General features: G+C 44.4%; 1 protein-coding gene across 3 annotated transcripts in view; it reads left to right on the forward strand.

The window, feature by feature from the left end:
• The window catches only part of RBPJ (recombination signal binding protein for immunoglobulin kappa J region), a 57,355-nt gene that overhangs the window by 13,045 nt on the left and 30,071 nt on the right, over window positions 1-14,239 (forward strand). Inside the window, exon 1 of one of the 3 annotated variants that reach the window (XM_068680061.1) lies at window positions 7,387-7,533. The exons of 1 other annotated variant lie outside the window; for it this stretch is intronic. In XM_068680061.1, coding sequence (XP_068536162.1) covers window positions 7,481-7,533 — 53 coding nt within the window. In that variant the 5' untranslated portion in view covers window positions 7,387-7,480. Of the gene's footprint in view, window positions 1-7,386; window positions 7,534-7,596; window positions 10,620-14,239 lie in introns of those variants that run through there. One more of the 3 variants, XM_068680063.1, reaches the window with a different exon arrangement.

Raw genomic sequence — 14,239 nt, forward strand, 5'->3', positions numbered from 1 at the left:
CAGTTATTAATAAAGGCTGCGTTCATTCCTGGCATCAGCATTGGGTCCAGAAATCCCCCGAACTGAAAATAGTCATAGACAGGGAGGACGTTTCGGGATGAGTACAGTCAGGCTTGTCTGCTTCTTGCTTTCCTCCAGCTGTCCATGAAGCCTGCTGCTGGAGACCAGCACGTGGCTTGCTGGACCCTGGGCTGTACCAAAACAGTGTAACCCGTACATCCCCCAGCAGTGGGAGCAGAAGACTCTCAATGTCAGTGTCAGCTCTGCCCTTCTTCCTCCTCACTGCCTCTCCTGCTTTGCAGCAGCAAAAAGGGGAGCGAGGGAAGCAGAGGGACAGTGCTCAGGGCTGGGGAAGGGGCTGAGCTGTGCAAGGGCGAGGTGGGTGGTGATGTACGTGTGTCTGCGGGGACTTTCTGCTTTTCTTTTCACTCCTACTTCTCTTGAATTCCCTACTGCTTCCCACATGGGTTGTCTGAAGACATTCTGGAGGTGGGAGAATCAGACTTTGGTATCTCAGTTTTTGCCTCGTTCTTTTTTATTAAGGTATGGAAACACTGAAGCCTTGCGACTTGACTGTTTTACATATGTTCTTGGGTTTAGCTGTAGGGAAGTTGGTCTTTCTCCTCCCCCCCAAGGGAGTTTCCTGTGCGTATGGAAAAAATACAAAACAGAAGTGAAAGATACCTCAGGCTTCCAAACCTGCAGCTCGCATTTCACTTCTCCCACTGCCCTCCTCGTCACAGAAACAGTCCTGCAGTTCTTCCTCTGTCTCCACAGCAGCACCATCTATTTAAAGAGTCGGGCACCGTCCTAGCTGACATGGTGGGTAACTGGGTGCGCAGTTGCAACAACCTGTGAACCACTGGGGAAATAAAAAGTTTAAATTAACGCAGTGAAATACTTTTCTGGTGTTTATCTTCAAATTGCCAGGATTTTGGCTTTCTTCAGGCTAGTAAACATAACAATTTCATACCTGTTCCAAGAGGTTTATGGTCATAAATTTAGTATTCAACCCATGGTTCTTGTTTAAAAGTCTACTTAGGGCAGCGTCCCTAAAATTGTGTGCAACTCAGCGGTTAAGTTACATTTCATGATTTATTGCTGCTGTTAGCATTTGGGAGACCCTCTTATAATCTGACTTTACAGCTAACTGTTGCTTTTATATTTCTTATGCCTGACCGAGCAGTGTGTAGATAACAAATTTAAGACTTCCATGATGAAACACCGATAGAGCATTCTGCACGCACGAATGCTGTGCTGACAATATTCAAAGTTTCCCATATCTCTGTAAGATAATTCAAGCACTTCAGAATTGATATTTCAGTGTTCTCCATTTGTTTTGACTACATTTGCATAGGCTATTGTCAAGGAACAGGGTGGGGTTTTCTGTCCTCAAGTTGTTCTGCAAACAGCAGGACTAATGAACTTACGCTTCCTCTTGTATGGCGAGGAAAGCTTACAGGGCGACACCATCAGCTCCTTCATCCCTCGTGGGCAGAGCGTGGCTTGTGGCACAGCGATGTGCTTGCCCTCTGTCCGAAGGGCGCGTGCACAGTGACCAGCTGGGAAGCAGTTCGTGATTTCCAAGCTCTGGGTGTCTTTTCCAATGACATCAGTAGTTTGGAAATGTCTCTCCAGTCTCCGGTTCTCATCAAACTCAGAGCAACTCAGTTCTTCTCCACTCTTTAAACTTGGTCGGACCTGAATTAGGCCTTCCGAAGTTACTGCAAGGATGGATAAGCAGATTCATACATGAGGTTCGTTTTTTTTTAGTAAGCTGGGAAAGAAAAGCAATGCAAGACTATTAGCGGTTAGTAGGCTAATAAGCCTGCTCTGTGGACATGTTAGCATGGCCCTGTTTTCCAGCATGCATTAATGGCTTGGAAGAAGGCACAGTGTTGTCAGACTGCTGGATTCTGAGCCCTAACTTCCTATATAGGTCATCTCATGATTTTGCTTAGAAGGAGCCATTTCTGTTCATTTATCCTGGCTGCACAAGCATCCGCATACCCGAATTCAGGAATTTGGCTTCTCTATCTGATTTCTGACCCTTAATTATTGCATTTGTCTGTGATTAGCATTTTTCTTGGCGAGCCCGGGCGGCCCCGTTTGAGGCAGCAGTAGGCAGAGTTGCCAAGAGAAAACCTCGCCGCGGATGAGCGTGGTCCACGCTCCGCACGCTTGGCAATCCCTTGTTGGCTACCATCGTTAAACCAGGCAAGGTACAAGCGAGACAGCGGTAGCTGCTAACTAAAATGTCTCCTTAAACCCGGTTGTTTAGCACTTGCCTGCAGTTTTGACAATTTACTTTCCCTTCTGGCCTGACCGCACTTGAAAGGATGAGACAATGTTTTGAAAAGAGGTTGGGTTCGGAGCTCAGCAGTTGGGAGCCTTCGCAGCGCTGCATAGGCACGCTTATCGTGCAGTCTGATCCTCGCACACAAATTTGTGCCAGCACAAGCATTATTCTGGGAAACCAGGCTTGGAGCAGGCTTGGGATCGGGCAGAATCCAAGTGCTGCTGGGTACAGCTTCCTCCTGCCCTCCGAGTCCTTGAACTGCTTAGAGTACCTAGCTCGAGTAAAATCGGCGTCAAAAATGCTCTTGTTTTCGAGTTGGCTTCATAGTTTATAATGTACCTCATTAAGATGCAGGGAGAAGTTTTAGCAGTAATTTGCATCTGTGTGGAGTTTAAACTTGACAAACCTGAAAGGCAAGCCTGCCTGAATTAAGTATGATTCACACAATTTCCATTTAAAAAAATGGACAATAATAACTGCTTTGCATTTTGTGCTCTGCAGATTCTTTTTCTTATGAAAAATACCCCGTGAAAGCTACTTTGGCACAAGAGGAACATGGATCATTGTGTACGAGAACTGCAATGCTATAAGACCAGAAGGAAGGATAATAAGGTGTTAGCCCGCTGACATCCCGGCCACACAACCTAAACTTTTCAGATGATTATTGTAAATGGACTGCGATAAGGAGTAAAACCATGGTCCTGGAGTGTCAGCTTAATTGTCCTCTTCAGGGATCACTGATCCGTTTGCAATAACAGTTATAAAAAGTATTATTGGGGTTGATGATAAGGTATTGCAGAGATCATACTTCTCAAGCTTGGTTAAAAAATTCATTATGAAATTAATAATAGCGGTAACTGAAAGGCATTTCTAGCTTACGTTATTGAAACAAATAACGTTTTTTGTTATACGTGCCCTATTTTCTCTTTTTTCTTTCAAAAGTCAACTATTTGTTAAATGGGAATCTGAATTTGTGTCTTTTCTTTGTGGGAACGCTTAATGAGTAGCTGAAGTGTAAATGAAGGCCTAGTTATGTGGCTTTAAAGGGATAAGGACACCCTGCTTGTATAAAATGCTCCCCGCTTGTAGAGCGCTAGCGCAGCCACAGGGAGAGCTTGCTGCTGAAGAACGGCCTCCAAGTGATTTAGCTGTCCTCGAAAGTGAAAAAGAGCTTCTAATTCTCCCTCTTCTCTGGGATGTGTTTATTGCTGCTGCTTTTATATTCATGGGGTGATGTATTCACAAGCTTAATTACAAAACAATATACTTGAGATCGATTAATTCTAGGATAGTGACAGCTCCTTGTGCAACTGCAGCCGGCTGATGTTGATGTAACCACATAATTCCTGGGTGATGCAACAAGAAAACGTCTGAAATCTAGGAAAACCTGTAATTTTGTAAAACAGGTTGGTGCCAAATAGGGTTTTGTTAAAAAGTGTGCGTATTCCCAGGTTTTGTGTCATCGCTTGCATCTACTGAGGAGGCTGAGTTTATTTGACCATTTGGAGAACGCTGCGTGCAGGAAAACCTGCTTCTGAGCTGATACCTGTGCTCTGATTAAAGGCTGACAATGGTTTTACAGATCTAGAAGCAGGGGATGAGACACAGTTGCAGAGAAGTAAGCTTACATAAGTGTAGTAATTTTCTTTTAATTAATAGGAGGAGCTGCTTCCATGGCGCTTTTTGAAGGATTGCTGCGGTGGGGAAGTTGGAGGGGGGAAGGGAATGAAGGGAGAGGACACAAAAAGTAAGAATAGTGTTTAAAAGAAGTAAAAGATTTTAAAATATAAGAAGTTGACTCAACTGATAAAGCTGCTGGAGGAAGGAGATACTAGGGTATGGTCCTTGTTTCCCCCAGGTGTTGTTTAGAAGTGTGAAAATACAGTAAAGATTTTTTAAAGGGCTCTTGAAACTTATCCTTTAGTGAGCTGAGCGTTGCGTTTTTTATCACAGTCAGCTTACAGGTCCTGAAACAAGATAAATTCAGTAAATGGAACATGTAAATCATTTTTATTACATAATATAAAGCACAATACAAATGGGTCAGAAGGGGAGATACGCCAGCTTTCTGACAGCACACTGTCGACCTCTCAGTGCTTGCGTTGGCCGCATGGTGGTTGGCACTGCCGCGGTACAATTCACTTTCCTGATGCTCCTCCATCTCCCTCCTGCCTGGAGGTGTTTGGGCAGGGCCACTGGTTGTAGCCAGCTTGTGGGGCGTTGTGACTGGCACCAGGTTGGGCGAGGAAGCCCCGGGGTTGTGTGGTGGCAGCAGGGCCATCGGCTGCCGTGAAGCCACAGCCCACGTGGCTGGGACACGGCTCCGTGTCCGCTCACCCTGACCTGGCACCGAGGTGGGAGAGGCCTTCTGGTGTTGGTGACTGGCGCTGTCACAGCCAGGCTTTGTCAGAGTTGGCCCTCTTAAACCTTAGAGATAGTTGTAGCACATTGAGCTGGCATTTTGCATCAAGCTCTGACTGCAGCTGGGCCAACAGTCCGCTGCTATTCTAAGGTAAACTCTACTGAGAGTGTTAGCCTAGCAATAGGGGCTCTGAAGTATAATTAAGACATTTTTCAAGTAATTTTCCTTATGCAAGAGGATTCATTTTCTTTCCTGATTTTTTTTTAATGAGTGATTTGAGTCACTAAATATATATATAGATAGCATATATATATTTTTAACTTTATAAGTAACAGAATTCTCTTGTGCTTTTTCTTCCATACATTTTTTTTCTCTGAGAGTTACAGGCTTGCTAGAAGGAAAAACAGATTCAAGGGAAAAAAAAAGTCAAGCATAGCTGCTGCTTCTGTGTAATCTCTTTTGGTTTCTGTTAGCTTGTGGAGGTGGCTGACCAGCTGTCTGCAGCCAAAAGGCGCTGCGTCCTCGGCTCTCTCCTGCTTAGACTGGGCTGAACTGGCACTCGGAGAGGCTCTGGGAGCTGCAGGTGGTGCAGCTGGGGAGGCTGCAGTGGGGCTGCCCCTGGGGACACAGCCCCTGGGAGCCAGCTAGGTGTGTTCTTGTTGTTGTGCCTAGGAAGCAGCCGCTGAAATAACAAAGCTCCTTTGCTTATTGTGGCTGTAGGGTAAGGAAAGGCACACCGGAGAGTCACTGCCTGTTACCCTCATAGAACAGCAGTCAGAAATTTGGGGCTGACCAGTGATTGTCCCTGTCAGGAACCTGTTGTGTCCTTAAAAGCTGTTTAGAAGAAATATGGATTTGCCTTTATGGTTAGTGAGGTTAGGCTGGCTTTTTGAGGATCTTCCTCCTTTGTAAGTTCAATATGGCTCTTTACCACTTCCTTGTAAATCATTCACAATTTCTGCTTCTACCGTGTATTTTTGGCATTACAGCGAACGGTGGCGATTCAGAGAAAACCAGGAACCTTTAGGTTTTGTGCTTTTTTCACTATTCTTTTTTGCAAGCTGCCTTGTGCACAGATGAATGTTCATCTCCCAGCTAAGGATGGAAGGTCTGAAGAGGGGAAACCGTTCTCTGACCACTGCAGGCATTCAGACATTGAAACCCAGGTCGTGCAAAGCCTCAGGTATGGTAGTGTAGAGGAGGGCTCCTATACTGACAGAAACATAGCCTAAAAAGTGTCGTGACCTTTGTCAAGTAATGAGGCATCAGAAGCAACATTTAGTAACGTTGATTCCTTATGCATGTAATGAAAAAACCCTGCTTTAGACTAAATCTTAATTGCAGTTATGGGAAGGTAGTCATCATAAAAAGCTTTGCTTTATTACTCAATAGCTGTGTTTTCACAATATTTAGAAAGCTAATATCCTAAAAGGCAAGGGAACCATTTGTTTTGTTGTTTGTTTTTTTAAAGGCCAGGTGATAACTGGAATTACAGTTTAGTAGGGGAGATAGAATCACTTCATTAAGAAATAAAAACCAAGTTCATTGGTGAAATATCTATTCATAGGTGATGCGCAAGGTGAAGTGCAGGGGGAAATTTACGGGGCTACAGGGAGAAGCAGCATCCTAGGAAGCATACACTCAGCAAGGGAGCTGTCACTGAAAGCTGTGAATGTGGGACCTTGCATGTGGAACCACGCTTCAGACTATTTTCATGCCTTAGCAGTTTACCATTATTTTAGTGGCTAATTTTGTGAACTATGTGCATTTATTTTCCTTTTTCTTATCAGTCGCTTTTTTTGAGTGGATGAAGATAACATTAACGAGTCTTATATTGCTCATTCCCCATGCGCTTACAATAGCTGAGCCAAGTTACATTGTGTTTTAGGGACGGAGATTCTGTTGGTGTACTGATTTTTCAAGCTGATAACCCTTACAGCTGCTAAGGTGTGTGCTAATCTGCAGTTTCCAGTGAATTTCTGAGACAGTATTTTAATGGATTCAGTCAAAAAGAATTAGTAGCCTGTGAATTTAAAGGAATCTTTATAAATACAGTCATTTTTGATGATGATTCTTACATTCTGCACCATTCTACCATTTCATTGGCATGCTTTAAGTTGATTATTATCAATTATCGCTTTGAGGAGTTATTTGGTGTACTTGAGATTTTTGAGTTATTGTAGCTTCTTGTAACAGGTACCTAAAGCAAAAATCAAAGCAGGGAAAATACATCTACAGGAAAAGTTTGTCACTTTCTTGTCCTAAAATAGGCTGTCATTACTGATCTGCTTGCCATCCTGTTGTGGCACAGCTGTGTGGGTCCTGTCTGCAGTAAACTGATGTCCATTTTGGACCAAACCTTAGATTTTTAGAATCATTCGAACCAACACTGATTTACTGGATGGAGTTCTTTCTCCAAGTGTGTATAACCAGTATAAACCAGTGACTTCGTTTACTTCTGTAAGCTGTTTGAAGGTCAGCCTGTTTGCTGATAGCAGTGTGAGCTGTCGACTGCAGTTGTGGTGCTCTGGTTTCCTTTATCTGGGGGATGGAAAAGAGAGAGGACAATAACGAAAGCAACGTGGGAGGATGAAAGCAGGTCAGAAAAGGGAGAGGGAGTTCCTAATTGAACCAGGGACTTCCAGTGAGAGGGCGTGACTAACCGAACCGGAGCCTTTTCTATTGTATTTATGTCAGCATTATTTGAGATGGTGCCAGAAGTGTACGTAGCGCTGTACAGTAGGAGGCTTGCTTCAAACACAGAACATGTTCCCGGGGCTGGAGGGCTCTGCGAGCACAGGCCGGAGCAGCGCAGGATCATGCAGTACAGAGATGTGATCGTGCGTGGCTGCTGGCATTCGCCCTGGAGCAGGTGGGTCTTTTTTTTTTTTTTTCTTTTCCTTGAAGAGAGGGAACACTTTGTGTGTTGATCAACAAAAGCGTGCTGGTTTTGTGACTTCAGGGCTGCTCCCTACTGCCAAAGGGCCAGAGTGCAGTTGGACTGCCCATCGTCCACTCATTCCAGGGAGGAAAGGACTTCAGGAGCAGCAGGAATGCATTGTTCAAATCCCTTAAATGTCCTCAGTTGGTGGGGCTTTAATTCCATCTGCTTTTGCAGGATGGATAGGAAAGAGAGTGTACATTGGGTCAGTAGTATTTCAAAGCAGGTTATCTGAGGTTGGCTCTTTGTATGTTATGTGTGGATGTGAAAGCCATGGTTTCTTTTACAAGTAGGTTAAACTGCTAATCTTCAGGACAAAGTCTTTATGGCAACGTTTGTTATGGCAGACGGCTGATTAGGATCAGGGCCTGGCAAAACCGAGAGCGAGCCGAGGGCCGGGTGCGATTCTGCGGCTGCGTGCGCTGCTCTTGAGTCGCACCTGGAGGGGGACAGATGTCACTTCAGCTGCTGCCAAACCTCACGTGTGTGGTGCTGTCGAAGGGGTAAGAGCTCCTGACACGCATCATTTATCTGTGGCTTAGTTAGATGCATCTTACTACATGAGTCCAAGTACGTTCATTGCAAGAAAGAGCACTTAAGATGCACACACAGCTGTGAAGTAATGGATCTGTATAACCGTCGGTGTCTGATGCACCTTTCCCAGACCTGAACACCAGCCATGGCAGTATTTTTCCTGAGGAAGTAGCACAGCAACATCTGTGGTTCTGCGAAGTCAGAGGAAATATTAGAAGACCATAAAATGTTTAGGGCGCGAGTAGCCTGAGGATTTGTGAACTCCTTTCTTGGAGATGCTGCACAGATAAAGAAGCCACAGGAGTTAGGAACGCTCCCGGTGCGGGTTGGGTCGTATTCGGCTGCATGGCTTTCAGTTGTGGCAAACTGCAGAGATCAGGGGAGGGCAAAGAAAAGACACATGTGGGATGTTGGGGTGGCTGAGCCTGGGGAAAGGAACTCTGCTCCGAATTTGTGAATGGTTCAGGATGTGCGGAGTCATGGGCTGAAGAGGGGCTGCGAGAAGAATTTTCATCATCTGTCTTTTCACAATTTTCAAATTTTGGTTTGGTTCTTTCTTGCTAGTTTTTGCTTCTAATGTGTTGGTTGTTTAGCACTGTGTGTTACTAGGAGTACAACCTTTTCCTTTTCCTTGGTGATCTCACCTGTGCGTAGTGAGCCCATTTTTGTCTTGGAGAAGATATAATTATCCTTGCAGAGGTCTTTGTTTAGCCATTTGTATTTTCATTCATTCACTACCCTCATCCATGTGAAAGTTAAATGTGAAATATTCAATTTGAGCACAAATGTGTGTGTGAACCCTCCAGAGCATTATTTTTTGAGTTGTATTTGCCACTGGCGATTCGTAACAATACTGTATTTCCAGCCTCATTACAAATAGGCAGAGGGGAATGAGGTGGACTTAGAAAAATCAAATACATAAGCGAATGTATTAAAAATGGTGTGAATCAACAGATATGTTTAGTATGTATTTCAGAGACTAATCATAGAAGAAGCTACTGTATGAAGTTTGGTAGTCAAGCTCGTGCAGGATCACAGATGGCCGTTTTGTTTCCTAGTGGGAAATGGGATGTTGTTTCCTAGTGGGAGACGAGCTTTTCTCTTGGGAGTTGTGTTCCAACATGCTTGTGAGAAAATATGGTTGTGTAGGTGAACGTGCAGAAATATTGGCAGTATTTGCATCTTGCCTTCAGAGAAGTATGTGCACCAGAAAATACATTTACATGAAGAAAAAAATCCTGTGCTTTAAAAGCTCTATCTGCTGGTTTTCTTATAATGTAGGTGCAATTTATGTTATTGGAAGTAGAAAATGTAGGAATCTGCAAATGTAGAAATCTGTAAAAACACGATGAGGCTGAGCTAGAGTAGGTGTCTTACCACGTAGATTGCAGTGTACTGCTTAACACGTATGAAGTGTTTTTAAGCAACAGGCAATGAAGGGATGGCTCCTGAGGTCTGTTCAGTATGTCCTAGATGTTGATGCTGTTGTATATAGAGGCTAAGATAATTTTAAGCATGCTTGAAGGCTGAGTATGAACTTTCCTCTATGCTTCTTCAGTGCCTCGCTAATTTCTCTATGATAAGCACATGGAAGCAAATGGGAAGAAATTCTTCTATAGGAAGAAATTCTCTACCTTGAGAATGGTGAGGCCCTGGCACAGGCCGCCCGGAGAAGCTGTGGATGCCCCATCCCTGGAGGTGCTCAAGGCCAGGCTGGACGGGGCTTTGGGCAGCCTGGACTGGTGGGAGGTTTCCCTGCCATGGCAGGGGTAGGAACTGGGTGGCCTTCGAGGTCCCTCCCAACCCAAACCGTTTGAGGATTCTCTGAAGTCAGAAGGGGTCAGCAGCTGAAGGGGGGGGGGGTTTAAAAAAAAACCAACTAATGTTTCAGTTAACTGCTGAAAATTGATACTTCTATATTAATCCTCCATACAGACCTTAAGTGTAAAACTGACCGAAAGCCTAGCATTTCACTTCCCCAGCTCTTAGGTAACCTCAGCGAGCTCAGTAAGCCTCGAAATAGCACTGCACTGTGAACGATCCTGGCGAACCTGTACACAGCTTTTAATAGGCTTGCGATAACTGACCACACAGCCACTCGAAATGAATTCGGTGAAGATTATTTTTGTTTGCTGGGGGAGAAGCAGTAGGCCCCGTTACAACTAGCCACCCTGTGCTGAAGACTAAACTTATATTTCAAAGATTTTCTGCCTTTCCAGATACGTTGGAGTTGTTGATTTTTGAGGGAAAACTGTAAAAAATGCCTGCAAATTACTTGTCTTATTTCTTCTTTCTTTCTTTAAAAGGCTTTTGTCTCGCTGTGCAGCCCCAGACTCCTCACGTCCCTTCACAGATGTACGTGGCTGTGCTGCCGGAGCTGGTTGCATCTGAGAGCAGCCTGCTTTCAGAACGGGGATCAAGGGAAGGACAGAAGTTTTCGTTTAGCACACTCCCAACCACAGCGTACCTGTAGTGGCTGAAATGTTAGTATTTCTTCACTCCCCACCCTGTCACAATGAATGGCTTTCGGGATACCACCTATTCCCCAGAAATCAGGGGTGTAGAGCTGTTGGCACGTAACTTCAGCCTCTCATCAGGCTTCATTGTCGCTTCGTGTCGTTGGAGAGCAGAGGTTGGAATTTGTTCTTTCTTTCTGACTGGGGCAGTGTATTCTGAAACGTCTCCGGAGATGCTATAAAAATCTGAAGATCTTTTCATTAGATTCCTCCTATTTCAAGCATTGTTTCCCGCAGACCTCCTCTGAGGAAGTAAAACTTTCTGTAGTCGCTCTATTCTGTATTTAATTTAGTGTTCTTAATCATCTCTATCCCCTAATAAGTACACTGTGCGTGTCTCAAAGCCCATTCGTTTGACAGCTTTGTTTAAGGCAAGTGGGACTCGCCACTTCATCAGGCTCCGGGCCTTGGGCTGTCCTGGATCAGTGATTGCCATATTTTATGGCTGACAACATTGGGAGGTTTTTGCTTCAGGAGAAGGAGCCGGAACTCTTGCATTAAACAGCCATGGGATAACTTTTTTTCCAGGGAAGTTTCCTTCTGAGCAGTATTCTTCCCCTGCAGAAAGCACACGCTTTCCCTTCAGTGACCCTATGTACTGGGTCTGGCTGGGGTGGGGTTAACGTGCTTCCTAGCCGCTGTTTTGGTGCTGTGTTTGGGGTTTGTGACCAAAGCACTGCTGCTAACACCCCTCCCATGTTTTAGGTGTTGCTGACCGGGGTTTGCCCAGCATAGAGGCCTTTCTGCCTCGCAGTGAGTGCACTGGGGGCTTGTGAGAGGCCAGGAGGGAGCACGAGCAGGCAGATGACCCGGACTAATCCAAGAGATGTTCATTACCATAAAGTGTTGTCCTCAGCAATAAACGGGAGAGGGTTTAGGGAGGTTGGCAGTCTTTTTGGGGGAACTGCCTGGGCATTGATCCACCCGTGGGAGGTGGCGAGTGATTGCCTCGCATTGCTTGTTTTCTTTCTGTCTTCTTCCACTTCTTCATTTATTAAACAATTTTTTTAATCTGGAGCCAGCAGTTTTCTTGCTTTTTATTCTTCCTTTCCTCTTCCCCCATCCCACTGGGAGTGGGGGGAAGTGAGCGAGCAGCTGTGTGGTGCTTAGCTGCCTGCTGGGGCTAACCCACAACACCATGAACATCCCTTCCTGCTTGTGTAAGGCAAAAAGAGGTGCTTACACATACCAACACGTAGATATCTGCTGTACGTTTTGGGATTCTTCAGGCTAAGTCAAGTACTTCACTTTTACTTTTAATCAAGCTTTTCTGGTGCCTCACTTCCCATCATGTGCTTCTCCAGCCCATTCTTCTCAGCTAGCCAGTCCTAGTCTGCCCCTCATGTCTTCCAACTCTTGCTCTTCCTGATACTCCCTGCGTGCTGGCCTCACCAGCATACTCTTTCCACTCAGCTGTTATTCCTACTGTCTTCAAATTCGACAGCTCCCCTTTGCTGTTTGCCTCTCAGGAGACCACTATTTACAGTCAGATCCATGATACTCATGCTACACGCCAAAAGGCCAAGGGAAGACAGAATTCTGAAGGCAAATTGCTGAAGTTTGCCTCTAGCTGATGGTTGCGGAAATATTTTTTTAAGGCTAACGAGCTCAGTAAATAAAGGTGAATGGGCTTTCTCGGGGACTGTGAAAGGGTTGTTCCTGGCTAAAGGCCAGTGCCGGAAGAATGTGAAGTTCATATTCCAGGCATGAGGATGCTACAGCAGTTCAGCAACCACCAAGTTTCAGTCGAAGTTGCGGATGGGACAGCCTGGGATTTCTTTTTTATAGTTCTTGCAAATGCAAAACTGCCTTGGTTTTAATTTATTTTTTCCTTCCAAAGTTGACTTGAAGCACAGAGTCATTGGGGAAAAAAAATATTCAGCCAGAACAGTTCAGTTTAGCAACAGAAAGTAAGATTGTGTAGCAGAAACAAGTTGGGTACTGCTAGTAGATGCTTACAGTAACTGATACATTTTTGTTGTGCTCTTATGTAGATGCTGGCAAGGATGGAACTTCCTCTCTCACAGTGATAGGAAACTGTGGTATAATGTGTATGGTATCTGAGTGAGGCATTCCTGATAGGATGTGGCATTCCGATATTTTCTGAAAACATTTGAGAATTACCACTGGTGTTGTGTCATGTTTACCTAACCTGAGAATATTAAAAAATTGAGCAGGAGCAGTTAGTGTTCTTACAAGGTCCGTGGTAGCACAGTGTTCATTTCCAGGGTTACTTGAGAGGCAGGCAGGTACAGCATGCAACGAGCTAGAAGGAATGCATTGTCTTCCCATTCCATGAACAGAGCAAAAGAAGTTTGAATAAAAATCTGAATGGCAAACTGGGGCTTGCTAAATGGAAAGGATGGATTTGAAAAGAAGAGTGATTTGGGACACGACGTGCGAGCAGAGTTATTTCTACAGTGCGGAACGTGCAAGTGAAATTAATTTATGCAAAGTATCAGAGGACAAGTAAAATACATCAAGTAATAGGATACAAAGTGGTGGTTGGAGAAAACACAGGACTGGGAAAAGAATTATTGGAACCGGCACAACTGTCTGCAGCAGCAAGTGGGCCTGGTGAGCCTAGCGCTCACACTGCTGTTTGCAGTGCAGTGTGTTAGTGAAACACAGTTTGCACTGAATCAGATTTGTGAATTGAAATGTACACCTGAAGCAGTGCTTAGTCTTGGAGAGTTGTAAAAAAATAAGGAAATGAGAGGGCATGCAGATATAATTATATACAACTTCTTATTAGGACTTCAAATTATATATATTTAGGTTATTTTATAACCACTAGAGGAAATGGTCTGTGATACATTTTGTTTCCTGTACATTTTTTAATGCATCAATCTGCATATTTTCAAGATACATACAAAGAGGAGTAAGAGAAATCCTGAATACAGCAAGAAATCTCAGAGCAGAGAAATCCAGGAAAAGCCTTCGTGAGAGAAATATTGCAAGCTCTGTCAGGTAATGCTGACAAAACTGAACTGGCTTATATTTCAACATGCCAAATAGCTTGAAATTACTGCAATCATAGCTTATACACTGTCTGTCATTTAGCACAAAACTATAAATGTTTCTTGCACTTCCAGAGTGTCAGTCTTGGCATCGCAAACATTAAGCAGCATTGTACGCGGCAGTTACTGGTGGTCCTTGTACGTCGCCTTGCGTTGCTGATACAGGTATCGACAGCAAATTGAAAACATATGGAAAGAGCAAACCAAATGAACCATTAAATGCAATACATGTGCTACTTCTAGTTTTCCTGTCTTTTTTTTTTGTGTATCTTGAGGTTTGCAATGTGACTGAAAGTTTGGTGCCCTGGATGCAACAGCTGCTGCAGAATAGTCGGGCTCCCAGGGGTGCAGACACTGGGCTGTGCCTGCCGGCCGTCAGCAGCAAATGACCAAGGAAAGAATCAAAGACAGCTCCAAATGCTGACTGATTTTTATTGCTGGTAGATCACGGTTTAGGGTTTCCTGAGAACAAGGTTGTGAAAAAAATAGGTCATTAGGTTTAATAGAAACTAACAGGGTTCTGTACCAGACTTTCATATAAGCTTTTAAGTCCTTTTTTCAGCCTCC

Source organism: Anas acuta, chromosome 4 (genome assembly GCF_963932015.1).
Source record: "Anas acuta chromosome 4, bAnaAcu1.1, whole genome shotgun sequence".
Classification (NCBI taxonomy): Eukaryota; Metazoa; Chordata; class Aves; order Anseriformes; family Anatidae; genus Anas; species Anas acuta.